The sequence below is a fragment of the Pinus tabuliformis genome, chromosome 8, assembly GCF_031772625.1.
Source record: "Pinus tabuliformis cultivar Carrire ecotype Pingquan chromosome 8, CPIR1, whole genome shotgun sequence".
In the NCBI taxonomy this organism is placed as follows: Eukaryota; Viridiplantae; Streptophyta; class Pinopsida; order Pinales; family Pinaceae; genus Pinus; species Pinus tabuliformis.
In genome coordinates this window covers 195,166,966-195,179,933 of record NC_142294.1, presented here as the reverse complement: position 1 = coordinate 195,179,933, position 12,968 = coordinate 195,166,966, and the positions used below count along the sequence as shown (strand labels likewise).

General features: G+C 40.9%; 1 protein-coding gene across 3 annotated transcripts in view; it reads right to left on the bottom strand.

Annotated features, from left to right (window-relative positions):
* Positions 1-10,928, bottom strand: part of CEST (death domain associated protein) — a 276,089-nt gene extending 265,161 nt beyond the window's left edge. Inside the window, exons 1-2 of one of the 3 annotated variants that reach the window (XM_089371940.1) lie at positions 10,427-10,928; positions 10,282-10,326 (exon numbers count right to left, since the gene is read on the bottom strand). In XM_089371940.1, coding sequence (XP_089228066.1) covers positions 10,282-10,326; positions 10,427-10,795 — 414 coding nt within the window. In that variant the 5' untranslated portion in view covers positions 10,796-10,928. The remainder of the gene's footprint in view (positions 1-10,281; positions 10,327-10,426) is intronic. The other 2 variants (XM_089371938.1, XM_089371939.1) reach the window with 2 other exon arrangements.
* Positions 10,929-12,968: the final 2,040 nt, after the last annotated feature.

Below are 12,968 nucleotides of genomic sequence, written 5' to 3'. Positions count from 1 at the left end.
GCTTTTAATCTGGGCCGTTGAATGTCAACGAGAAGATTATTTAAGGAAGCTTGAGGGTCATTTGGAAAACACATTGAAGGATCAAGAGATCGAATTTCTGAAATGAGAAATTCTCAGGAGGAAATTTTGATCAACGAGATTTCTTGCAAAGAGGGGTAGTGAGTATCCAAAAGAAGGAAGTTTTCCTTGGCCCGAGAGCACGAGGCAGAGAGAGAGAAGAGCGGCTTCCAAAGAGAGGCAGATGCTGGCCCACGCAAAGCTAACACAGTGACAGCGCGGGCCTTAGAGGGAGATCGAATTCCTGCTAAGGAAATTGAGTTTCAGTAGCCGGGACCGGGGTGTGAGACCGGGAGGCAGAGATTCGGATTTTCCAGCCAACAAAGGGTCCAGAGAAGGAGCAGTGCAATACCCAGCAGGGGTGACACAGGAACTGCGTAGGAGTGACGCAATTCTGTGCAGACGGTACGCAAAGGCTCCAGTTCAGGGTGATCAAACTCAATTCTCCCAGTGACAGGGTGAGATCCTTTCACCATTCATTTTGTCCAATTTCTCTCTGTATCGGATTGCTAGTTGAGCATCCAAGAATTGTACTCAGATTTTCTCCTGCATAATAATAAAACACTCAGATCTGTTGCACCATTTTCTCGCATTGGGTTTTTCCAGGGACATTTGTCCAAAAATAACAATGTCAATTGTGTTGTATTTTCTTTCTTGCTCAGTCTCTTGTTTCCGCATAATATTTAATTAAGTGAAGATTGCAGTGTATGTATTACAATATTTGTCGTAGGAAACTACAAGTAATTTGTTTAAAGGAATTTAACAAATAGGAGTAATATCATCAATCGCTGCAGTAGGGATTCCGGTTGAGGAATTTTGACATATGCTAGACCCAAGATCGTGGAAATTCAACAATGAGTACTCAAAATTAGACCTCAGCACCTCAACTTCTATCTAGACACACTTTGAGGGTCAAAAAATGTGTCTTGACCCCTCATTTTCTCTTTTTTTCCATTTTTTGGCAAAAACTAGCAGTTAATTAGCCATAAAATAAAATGACAGAAAAAATTGAAATACTCTCCAAGTGAAAATTATAAAAAATAAAATGGAAATTCCCAAATATTACAGTCAAGTCAAAAATTTGTGGGAATTTCATTTACCAAGAAGATGGCCCAAGGAAAAATTCAATGGTCCAGAAAAAAGGCCCATGACCCAGCAAAATTGATTTTTTAAAAAGGATGGTCCATGATTGTTATTTTGAATGAGATATTCTCAAGGAGAAAAATTAAGAAAAATATCTTTGTGGTCCAGGATCAAAATTTTGGTCAATCCAGCTCCTCCTTCAAGGGAAATGAGTTCTCTCCTAGAGATTTGCATAGCTTATCAAGGGATCGGAAAAAAATTACATGGATCAAGCCTTGGATCTAGCCAATTGCTCAAGGAACCTAGCCGTTTTCACTTGGAGAGGCTCCCCTCTCATTTTTCTATAAATATAGCCCATGGCTCCTCATTGTAACAGGGGATGATCATGTAATCAAACTCTTGGCTCTGGAAGCTCTACTATGTACTGGATATTTTCTGAGTAATAAAGGAAGTCTTTGGGGTAAATTTTTGTGTGTTATTCTTCCATGACTCTAGTAATATTTTACTGATTCATTGTGCTTAATGGTCTACTAGTGCCATTAACTGTTATTTCCATTGGCCATTGTGGATTTATTGGTGTATAGTTATCTTACATTAATACTTGGATTGGGGAAATACTCTAGATCTGGAGGCGCTAGTGGGTTTTATGTTGAACCCCTAGTCTTCCTTTTCATTGTATTATCCAATCCCATTTGGATCTAACAATATATATTATTGGAGGTGTGTAGAAATATTTCTTTTGAATCAAAGCTTGAGCGTTTGGGGATGTTTTCAGTTGAACCAACCAACTCCCAAGCATAGAAGTGAAAGAACCCACATTAGTCTCTCTCAAGGGCTTATCAATTGCAAGTATTGTTGATTCATTTGTGAGCATATATTTCTTGCAAGAATATTTGGCATTGGTCTAACTATATTTGTCTTGCAGGATATCTGGTGAGCATAATTGATTTATCTAAATTGTTGATTGTTATATGCTCCTAATTGTTCATACTTGCTAATCAACCTAATCTCAAGATCTAATTTTAAGTTGCTAAATTGGTAGAGCCTTAACTAATTCAGCTAACATCATAATCTCCTAGAGCTTGTTATCTTTAGCAAGTTTTCCTCTTAGAGTCATCTTTAGGGACCACCCCCCTTGGTTTAACTAGGAGAGAACCTAAACAGAGAGAGTTGGGAACATGTGACAACCATTTCTCTTAGCATTGCGCCTTAAAGACCACACCTTATGGGGTTGAAAATGTGAAAATCCCTTAATCTAACACATCAAAAATCCCTACTGCAATTACTGGTTTACAATCTCCTACTTGTTCTTTGCATTAACAAGTTATTTAATTGCATAAACATCGAATTAAACACTATTGCAGCCTTCACAAATATACAGATCATGCACTGAAATAAACTAAGACAATAACACAAGGGGCACCGTTATTTTTGGACAATCGTCCCCGAAAAAACCCAATTCGGGAAAACCGGTGCAGCATATAGAGGGTTTGTATTATTAAGCAGATTTCATGAATACAACTAAGGTGCCAGAAATGGCTCACCCAACAAAGAAAATCCTCGACAGTAGTACCTCTATCCAGAGAAAGATATTCTGGCAAATCAGCAATCGGATGATCAAACCCCACAGTGACTCCAGTTGTTCCCTATGCTGGACAGCGAAAGCTGCTCCAAGCATTGCTCTAGAACTGCGTCACTCCTCCAAGAGTTGCGTCACCCTCTCCCGGCTCAGAGTTTGCTGATATTCTCCCAGTCTGCACCACCAAATATCCCCAGCGCTGCCTCTGAGGCCCAACATCAGCGTCTACGGCTTCTCTGTCACCTACATTAGCCTTCTACGTCAGCTCTTCAGCCTCTGCATCAACCCTTCTAGGGCCTGCGCTGTCTCTCTCGGCACTGTGTTGCCTCTCTGCTATGTATTCTTTAGCCTTGGATGAAAATCCCTTGTTACACTGCCCCTCACTGCAACTTTGATCGCTAACTTGATTTCCTCAACGAACCTCGCCCCAGAAAATCGAATTCTTTGATCACTTGGTGTGTCTCCAACTGACCCTCAAGCCTCCTCTTATACTTTTCCTGTTGATGAATCAACGACCAAGATTAAGTCCCTAATCAACGGCTAAGATTAGAACTAGCTTGATCCTCACCACTTAGAACTTTCTCACCCATATTTTATTAATACACATTAATATTTTTATTTTCGTAAGTTTAGACTTAGGAACCCATTAAAAATACTAATTATTTTAATAACTCCTCATCCGAGTGGAATTTCTCTAAACGATTTCTGGGTCTTTGAGATCTCATGTGCCTTCTTAGCCTCTCCACCAATTTTCAAAGCTAGAGAACATCCAATGTAACCCAAAATCAACACTCCCTCTTAGCGAGGAATGTGCTCTAGCAATGCTTCACCATAGAAGCATCACACTGATCCTCTGCATCGATCCTTTGTACTGATGCTTGGCCTGCTGCCTCACATCCACTGCATTGTTGCTTCCTGTACTGCTGCCCATGACACTGCCACTGCCACTGCTACATCTGTACTGCAGCTCCCTCTCAACATGCTGCCTCATGTTGCCCATAACACTACCACTACTAACTGTTGCACTGCAACTCAGTTACCGAGAAGTAAGTAACTGACTTCACCCAAACACTAACATCTTGGTCAGTCTGGAAGCCTCGTGATGCTGAAGCTACCTCTGCTGCTATCCTATGCTCCCTCTACTGCCACTGCGTTGCTGCAACCTCTTCTGTGCCTCTCGCACTGTTGCAACCTCCACTGCGCTGCTACAGACTTCTGCACTCTAGCACTGCCTTGTCGCTCCATCACACCTTGCTCCACCCGACACCTGTCATCATGCTACTGTCTTTAAGGGCTCCCATAGCCGGATGTGATCCAAGAGTTTGGGCACCTCAAGGATCCTGCCCCACTTTTGCAGTCCTCTCATCTATAGCTCCAAGTCTCCCCACCTCTTCTCTAGAGGCGCATGAGCACTCATGGCACAATCATCATCAACCTCGACATCCTTCTCCGCCTTCTGTTGGAGAAGCCTTTAAGTCGGAAGCTTCTCCCTTGCCTTTCTTCCTGGGGCACTGAGAGGCATAATGTCCCAGCTCCCCACAATTGAAGCACTTGACCTTGGAGATGTCTTTCTTCTTCCTCTTTTGTAGCCCCTACTGTCCTGCTGATGTGGGAGTTGCATCCTCCTCCTTGATTAGAACTCCCTTACCGCTACTCCCCGCCTTGGTCAATCTCCTGAGCTCTTCCTATTGAAGAGTTGCCCACATCTCCTCCCAACTGGGGAGAGTTGCTTTGCCCAAAATGCTTTGGACAAATGTCTCCCACTCCTCGGAGAATGCATTCAAGGCAGTCCTCACCATGAATTTTGGATCCGGTGTAGACCCCATGGAAGTAAACTAGTCGCGAATCCCTTGCAACCTGAGAAGGAAGGGATATATCTCCTCTCATTTCTGCATCTAGTATGACCTCAGTTGATTCTCCAATAGCATCTTTTGTTGCACTGAAGAGCCCTGGTATAGGGTGGTCAAGGTCTCCCACGTCTCCCTTGTTGTTGTCTTCTCAGCATATGTGGTATTACATGATCCTTGACCCCGTCTAGGATCATGCATTTCGCCTTCACCTAGGCCTCCTCATACTTCTCATTTGCATCAAGGTCAAATGGGACAGCTACTGTTTTCAAGGCATAGTCCTTGATGCGATGTTTATCCAGGATTGCCAGAATCCTGGCCTTCCAGATGACAAAATTGGAAGCCCCATCCAATCTGTCCTGATCCCTCAATCCGTTCACTAGCATCTCTTTTCCTCTTCTCTAGACTCCCTCTGAGCCCTGATTTCCCTCTTGGAAATCCTCTGGCCAACTGTCAAATCGCTCCTCTCCAATCCTCCTTTGCTGCTACAATCCGAATTTAGATTTCTTGGCTAGAAATCCGTCGAGGTAGTGATTCCCTCTACCTTGGCTCAGTCTCCTTAGACATTGTTCTGCACTGACAGAAACATCGTCCCACCAACTCCATAAATCAAAATCTACACAACTCCCTTAGCCCTGGCAACTTGAAGAATCTAACCTCTTCAGGCTCTGCGTGGGTTGAATCTGCTCCTCCCGGCCAATTGCGTCAATTCTTCCTGGCTCAGAAGGATGAAGTGGCTCTGCGTGAGCCTGATCTGCCCTCCTTTGCCTCTTCAATGGCCCTGATGGCTGACGCAACTATTGCGTGGGCTCCTCCCAGCTACTGCGTCTTCCTCTCCCGACTCAAAATGTTGACACAGGCACTGCATGAGCCTCTGCGTCACTCTCTGCATTGCATCACTCCTCCTCTTGCCTCTTCAGCTCTGGAACAACGCTACCTCTCGGGACAGCTACTTCTCTGCTGCAAATTCTCAGATTTCTCAGCTGGTGTCTTTAGTCGCCTATGATCTGCAATCGCTTTGATACCATGTGAAAATCCCTTAATCTAACACATCAGAAACCCCTACTGCAATTACTGGTTTACAATCTCCTACTTGTTCTTTGCATTATCAAGTTATTTAATTGCATAAACATCGAAGTAAACACTATTGCAGCCTTGACAAATATATAGATCATGCACTGAAATAAACTGAGACAATAACACAAGGGACACCATTATTTTTGGACAATCGTCCACGGAAAAACCCAATTCGAGAAAACCGGTATAACATATAGAGGGATTGTATTATTAAGCAGATTTCATGAATACAACTAGGGTGCCAGAAATGGCTCACCCAACAAAGAATATCCTCGGCAGTAGTACCTCTATCCAGAGACAAATATTCCGGCAAATCAGCAACTGGATGATCAAACCCCACAGTGACTCTGGTTGTTCCCTATGCTGGACAGCGAAAGCTACTCCAAGCACTACTCTGGAACTGCGTCACTCCTCCAGGAGTTGCGTCACCCTCTCCCGGCTAAAAGTCTATTGATCTGCTCCCAGTCTGCCCCACGAAATCTCCCCAGCGCTGTCTCTGAGGCCTAACGTCAGCCTCTACAGCTTCCGCATCACCTGCGTCAGCCTTCTGCATCCTTTGCGTCAACTCTTCAGCCTCTGCGTCAACCCGTCTAGGGCCTGCGTTGTCTCTCCCGGTACTATGTTGCCTCTCTGCTATGTATTCTTCAACCTTGGATGAAAATCCCTTGCTGAACTTCCCCTCACTGCAACTTTGATCACTAACTCGATTTCCTCAGCAAACCTCGCCCCAAAAAATCGAATTCTTTGATCACTTAGTGTGTCTCCAACTGACCCTCAAGCCTCCTCTTATACTTTTCTTGTTGACGAATCAACGGCCAAGATTAAGTCCGTAATCAACTACTAAGATTAGAACTAGCTTGACCCTTGTCACTTAGAATTTTCTCACCCATATTTTATTAATACACATTAATATTTTTAGTTTCCCAAGTTTAGACCTAGGAACCCATTAAAAATATTAATTATTTTAATAACTCCTCATCCGGGCGGAATTTCTCCAAATGATTTCTAGATCTTGGAGATCTCATGTGCCTTAGCCTCTCCACCAATCTTCATGGCTAGAGCACATCTGATGCTACCCGAAATCAACAGAAGACTTTTCCCACATTAGTCTAGGTGTGCACCTTAGGCGACAACACGCCCATCATGGCCTGAGCCAAACTCGTGGCCCAATCATGCTTCATTGAATATATTTCACGGAATATAAAAAAAATACCTTGGTGCCCAATTCGATTTTGTAAAGCCCAAGCTCGAGTGTGTTGTTCCAAGTCTCTACATTACATATCATTACCTTTGCCTCGAGCCCATTTGCCATAACCAAGTCGGAGGGTACGATTCCATAACCCCGCAACCACCTTTTTCTAACCAAGTTCATATAGCTCCAGCGATGGGCATCACTTGTTACAGAGGCTAGATAATGATGGTCATCCTTGAGATGACATGGGAGGGCTTGTACATCATCTTGAAGCCCCAATGCTTGAGTTATTCAGTACCATTTCACCCCTCTTCCTCTTTGATGGTAAAGTAGGGCACCATGGATATGATATGTTGGCATGGAGTGACTTAGGATGGTTTGCAGACTAAGTCACCTGACACGGGGATTCGGGACACGTAGGATTCGAGATTCGTGGTGTCGGATTCGGACACGTTAACCCCCCGGAACAGGACACGTTATATATTATTTTATTATATATATATATATTTAAAAACTATACATATATATTAAAAATTAGATATTATCATATTTCTTACACAAATTTTAATTAATGATACAAATTTATTGACTTCAAACATAGATCTTCATCTATAGCTATTAGCATGCATAGTACATACAAAATTCAAATAAATGTCAGTGGTACTGGTCACATAAATGATAAATCTATTAAAAATTTAAATCATGATTCATAATTCATAACTGAAAGACAACTTACAACTACAACATAGAAAGATAAACACACTGACAACTGTAGTTTTCTCATTAAGTCATCAAATCAAAATGTGTTACATAGGTAGTGTTGGTGCAATGCCAATGGCAAATAGAAATAGAAAATATAAAACAACTACACAAGCCTCAAGGCATCAATCAGCATCAGAATCAGCATCACTGTCCCCATCATCATGGTCCCCACTGCTCTCCTCTGCATCCTCCTACTCCCCTGTATCCATAGTCGCCTCTGCATCTGTTGGTATGGAGGTTGACCCCTCTAAGTCATCAAATCTAACAGGCTCTAGCACTGGATCATTGAGATCCATGTTGGCCAATACCAACTCAACAGTGGTGTCCAGACCCATATCATCAGGAACAGTGTTACTTGGGAGTGGGAGCGAAAGCGGGGAGCGGGAGCGACATATTCAGAAGCTCTTGGTTTGGTGCTCTTGATTAAATACGAGTTCCATACCCTAATACATGACAAAATTCAATGGAAACATTGCAATCCCCCAATCCTGAAATCCTGAAAAACTGATAAGTCTGCTGGATTTTGAATGAAATCTAAAATTCTACTTTCTCCATATGAAATCCAATGAGGCCGGAACCACTCTCAAACATCCCGAGTCATTTCATGGTAATGTTAAAAATTTAAGTAAAAGGATGAAAATGAAGATTAAGGAGAATGTCACTTTTACTTTAAGAATTTAACATTACCATGAATAGCATATCAATACTAGGGCCTAGACTTGATCATGAAGCTGCCAAAATGCTTTACTCTTTGCTGCAACAACACAAATCACTTTCCAACAGCACAAATCACTTGCCAAATGAAAATATTAATGAGCAAACATGCCCTTTTCATTCCCGCACTGAGCTTAGCGAGTCCTAGAAACAGGACACGTGTCCCAAAATCACGACACGCTTTTGAAAATCGTGACACGACCTCGGATTCGACGAGTCGGAAACGGACACGACGTGTCATATGATTTGGACACGAATCCGGACCGAATCGTGTCGGATTCGCTAGATTCGGGATTCGTAGGGGGTTTAGGACGAATCCGGTGACTTAGTTTGCAGATGATCCTTCAGATACATCTTGGAGTTTAGAGCACTCATTAACCTCTATCACATCTTTTGATGGCTTATTGAGCTCATTTGGAGGATGATGTCATGCTTTAGGAGCATTTATTCCCACATGTGTAGCTCTTTGTGGCATTTGTGTTATGTTTTTGAGCTATGAGGTTGGCATGTAACCTTTTTCTTATGGAACACTGAGAGTAAACTTGTCAATAGGGCTTCTTTAATTGTTTTATTGTAAAATTGAGTGGGAGAAGGCTCCTTTAAATGGGATTGGTTGTTTGAGCAAAATAAGTTGTTGTCTTGCATTTTTATGCAGGTTTTACAGGCTGTCATACAGGAATACAACTTATTTTGACTCATAACTCCTTAACCTGACTTCATAATTAATAGATAATCACAATTTTTGTTAGGGTAGCTTTAGTAAACCAAAATCCATAGGGTACATGTTATATCTTTGAATTATTTTGACTACTAATATCTGCTGTTAGAACTCTGCTATGTTTTAGCACTGTTCTTACGCCAAACAGCACATAAACTAAGAACAACTCCACCCCATTGACTCTGTATAAGGCACTAGACGTAAACGAGAGTTGCTGGGAGATATTTAGAGATTCCTCCTCTGACTATTTAGGAGGTGTTGAACATAAATAGCGGGGCCTTGGGACAGTGGGTCCCTACCCTGTGTGTGCCCATCTAACAAGGATATGAGAACCTTAGCAGCCCTGCTAAAAAGATCAGTAGCAGACCGCATCAAAGATGTGGGATATTTTCAAAACATCAGGGATGCACATGAAACTTATTCCCTAATATCCTCTCTATTAGCATTTTGCATTCGCCCCTGTGACAAAATCCAACATCATTTGTCAACCCTGAATGCATGGAACCTAAGCTTCTAAATGCAAGCCGGTAATAGCAGGGATAGCATCGATTGGCATGCATTGGCCACAGGTACCTTTCGCTCGCAGTGTATAAAATGAATCATGTCCGGGTTTAAACATATATGTCAAGCTCTCCTGGAATGAATAAATGCTTATGAAACGTATCTTTCTTTGCTATATTGGCACAAATACTAGTCTCATGAACACGCACTGTCAAAATGTAGAGGCGAGAATGTTTCTACTACTGAAATTCAAATAATAGCATCAGCATCTAACATGAAAACCATTCAGGCTTGTACTCTAGAATGACTTGGCAGACAGCAACTCAGGAGTGACTTGAGAACTTTGAAAAATTCGCACTGGACTTGACAATTACTCGACAATTTCTAGGAGTAGAACTCAAATTCGACAGGGCAGCCAACTGTGGCTATGGTTCAGTAACACAGAACAACCAGAGAGAGTCATGGGCTTACGAAGCATGCCACCGACAGGGAAGATGGTAACCCATTAACTCAGGTGCTTGGACCCTTAAGCTTAGCAAAGCTTTTAGGAGGATATCACCTCATAAACCACCTCTCGTGTGGAATACTAAAAGCAAAGATGAAGTGATCTTGGCGTTGAACTTCTAATGATTTCAACTAATGGGTCATCATCAATTATCATTCTCATGAATTTCATTGATTCCACATAACTTCATTCCCCGAAATTTTTAAATCCTGTAAGTGTGTGATGAAAAGCAAAAAGGGTAGAAACCTCGCTGAAAGTCATGTCTCTTTTCTCCTTGAGAAGCTCCAAGACCTGCCAAAAAACGCACCCACATACAGGGGAGCTGTTATCTTTTGGCCAATACTGAATTGATACAACATAAGCATGTAAGAGACAGAAAATGGGAACAAACCCGCAAGATTTGATAAACATATTCATCGTCTTCGGCTGCTTCCTGCGGCTGCTCACTAACGTCTTCCACTTCTAATTGAGTCTCTTCTTGGCCTTGAGAAATTGATGAAACAACAATATTGCCTCGATGTCTGTGTCTTCCGCCATAATTGGTAGAGAAAACAATTTGTGGGCTCCTGATGTATTGCCTGGCAGTAGATGTAATGGCGTGCTCTGGTTGGAAACAATAACAATGTTTATTCTTGCTGCTCCTTCCTCCGATTCTTCCATTGCCCTGCTGCCTGAGTTGGAGAAGCACAATGTTCGATAATGGAAGATGCCCAGAGTTAGATAAGGCCACTGCCATCTTGCTCGTTTGGATCACATGCATGCCTGATAGTCTAATCAATTGAGTTCAGACGGATAAGTATAGTCATCGCTTGCCTCTAATTTTTCCTTCGTTACCAGTGTTTTTTCCAGTTGTAAGTTATGACAGATGAAAGTTCACTATTGCTCTTTAATGATGATATTTGATTTGTTAATTCGTAAATTTTCTTTATGTTAAGTTTTTTATACTAGACGATTTATATTCTTAGTTTTTTTAAATTTTAATTTTTTTATAAAATAGATAATCTTGGTAATGTTTTCTATATTTTGAAGATATATTTTTAGATTAAATCATTATTGAGATAGTATTTAAACTTATATAAAATTTAAATGAGATTTTATTTAAAAATATTTTTAATTAAATAAAAAAATTAATTAATTAATGTTTTAAAATTTAACAATACATTAATTTTCTAAAATTATAAAATTATATTTATATATTTTAAGTAATCCTCAGTTCTTTTTTCATAATAATATCATTATCCTATCACATTTCCACCTAAAACATTAAAAAAATTGTAAAGATAAATTTAAAAGAGTGAATCTCTCTTCTCATTTTTTTTCATATATAATAAGTGTAAAGATAAATTTAAAAGAGTGAAATCTCTCCTCACATTATTTTACATATATTGAATATTATATTGATCAGGTGCTCATGTCCTAAGTGTCGTAAAATGCTCAAAATTTAAAGTGCTTAGAACTGGTTCAAAGTTGAATGAATGGAAAGTGCTCGTCTTCCCGATTCCGGCGCCGCAAACGGTTCGAAAAACGGTCGCCGTATGAAGAAATTATGGCAAAAAGAAGAATTTGTCCATAACATTAGAAAGTTTAATTTTTCAAAAAAAATTAAAAAATGAATATTCCGCCTGGCACGAAATCCGAAGCAACTACCAAACATTAAATGTAATTGCAGTTAAGTTGGCGGAATTTTGGCAGTAGCGCCAAATTTGGCGGAGCTAACTGGAGTTAACTAAAGTTAGCTGGAGTTTTTCTAGGGGCAAACTGGAGAAACTTTAAATGGCCATAACTTTGGCTAGGAAAGTCGGTTTTGGACGAATTTATTTTTTTTTGTATTTTCGACCTTCTGAAGTCATTGGCATAGGTTTCACAGCCATCTGAGGTCATTTGTAGGTGTTTTTGCTTCGTGGAAGTTCCAGGAGCCACTAGGGCCAAATCAGTTTGGGAGCTGCATTGGGAATTGTGCAGCCATTGAATGTGGAACGAAGGTCATTCCTGAAGGTTTTCAGCATTCTGAATCCATTTCTACAGCTCATTTTGCCTTCTGAGGCATTCTTCTCACTGTTTAGCTTCAGGGAAGCTTTCAGGGCCACTAGGGCTATTTTAGGGATTGAGCTGTTTGGGGGCTCTGTTCATCTGTTTTTGGTGATTCAAAAGCCTATGTCTGCTATTTTCGACCTCCTGAGTCTGATGGCAGAGGTTTTAGAATCAATTGAGGTCATCTTCACCTTGAAATTTTCCATGCAAGTTTAAAGGGCCCACTAGGGCCAATTGGGGAAATTACTGTATAAGATACCAAATTCACTGTTTAGTGTTTGGGAAAGAGCATGTTTGGTTAATTCCTATCTTCTGATTTTGTATTTACAGTCATACCTGTCCTTTGAGACACCCATATTCTTGCATTAGCCTTTGTAGCAATTTTAATACAAGAGGACAAGCCTAGTTGGAGAGGCTTGGTCCAGCAGATGTAGCCCAGAGGGGGGGTGAACTACTTTATCATTTTGATGTCTTTATTTGCTGAAGATGATATGCTAAACAAAACTGATATAAAGTATTAAACAGCAAATAAATATAACTTGCATACACACATAATCACCTGTTCAGCTACAGAAAGTTACTTGTCTCATTCCGCAAGACCTTAAACTTCAAGTATGTGTATGTCAAAGACTTCTAAGTGTTTACTTTGTTATTTCTTTAGGCAGAGCCTGTAGAGGGCCAGGTAGCCTCTGGAACTCATCCTCTTTTTGGAGGTGACATGTCCGGTGAATGCCCCTACAGTCTATCTCTGTATAATAAATAATAAGTTTATACATTTTTAGAGGTCATTTGGAGTGTCTAGCTCACAGTTGAAATCCTTTGAAATGGATACCTTGCACCCTTAAACAAGTACATTCCATTTTCAGATCAGATGGTATCAGAGCACTAGGTTTGCTTGACTG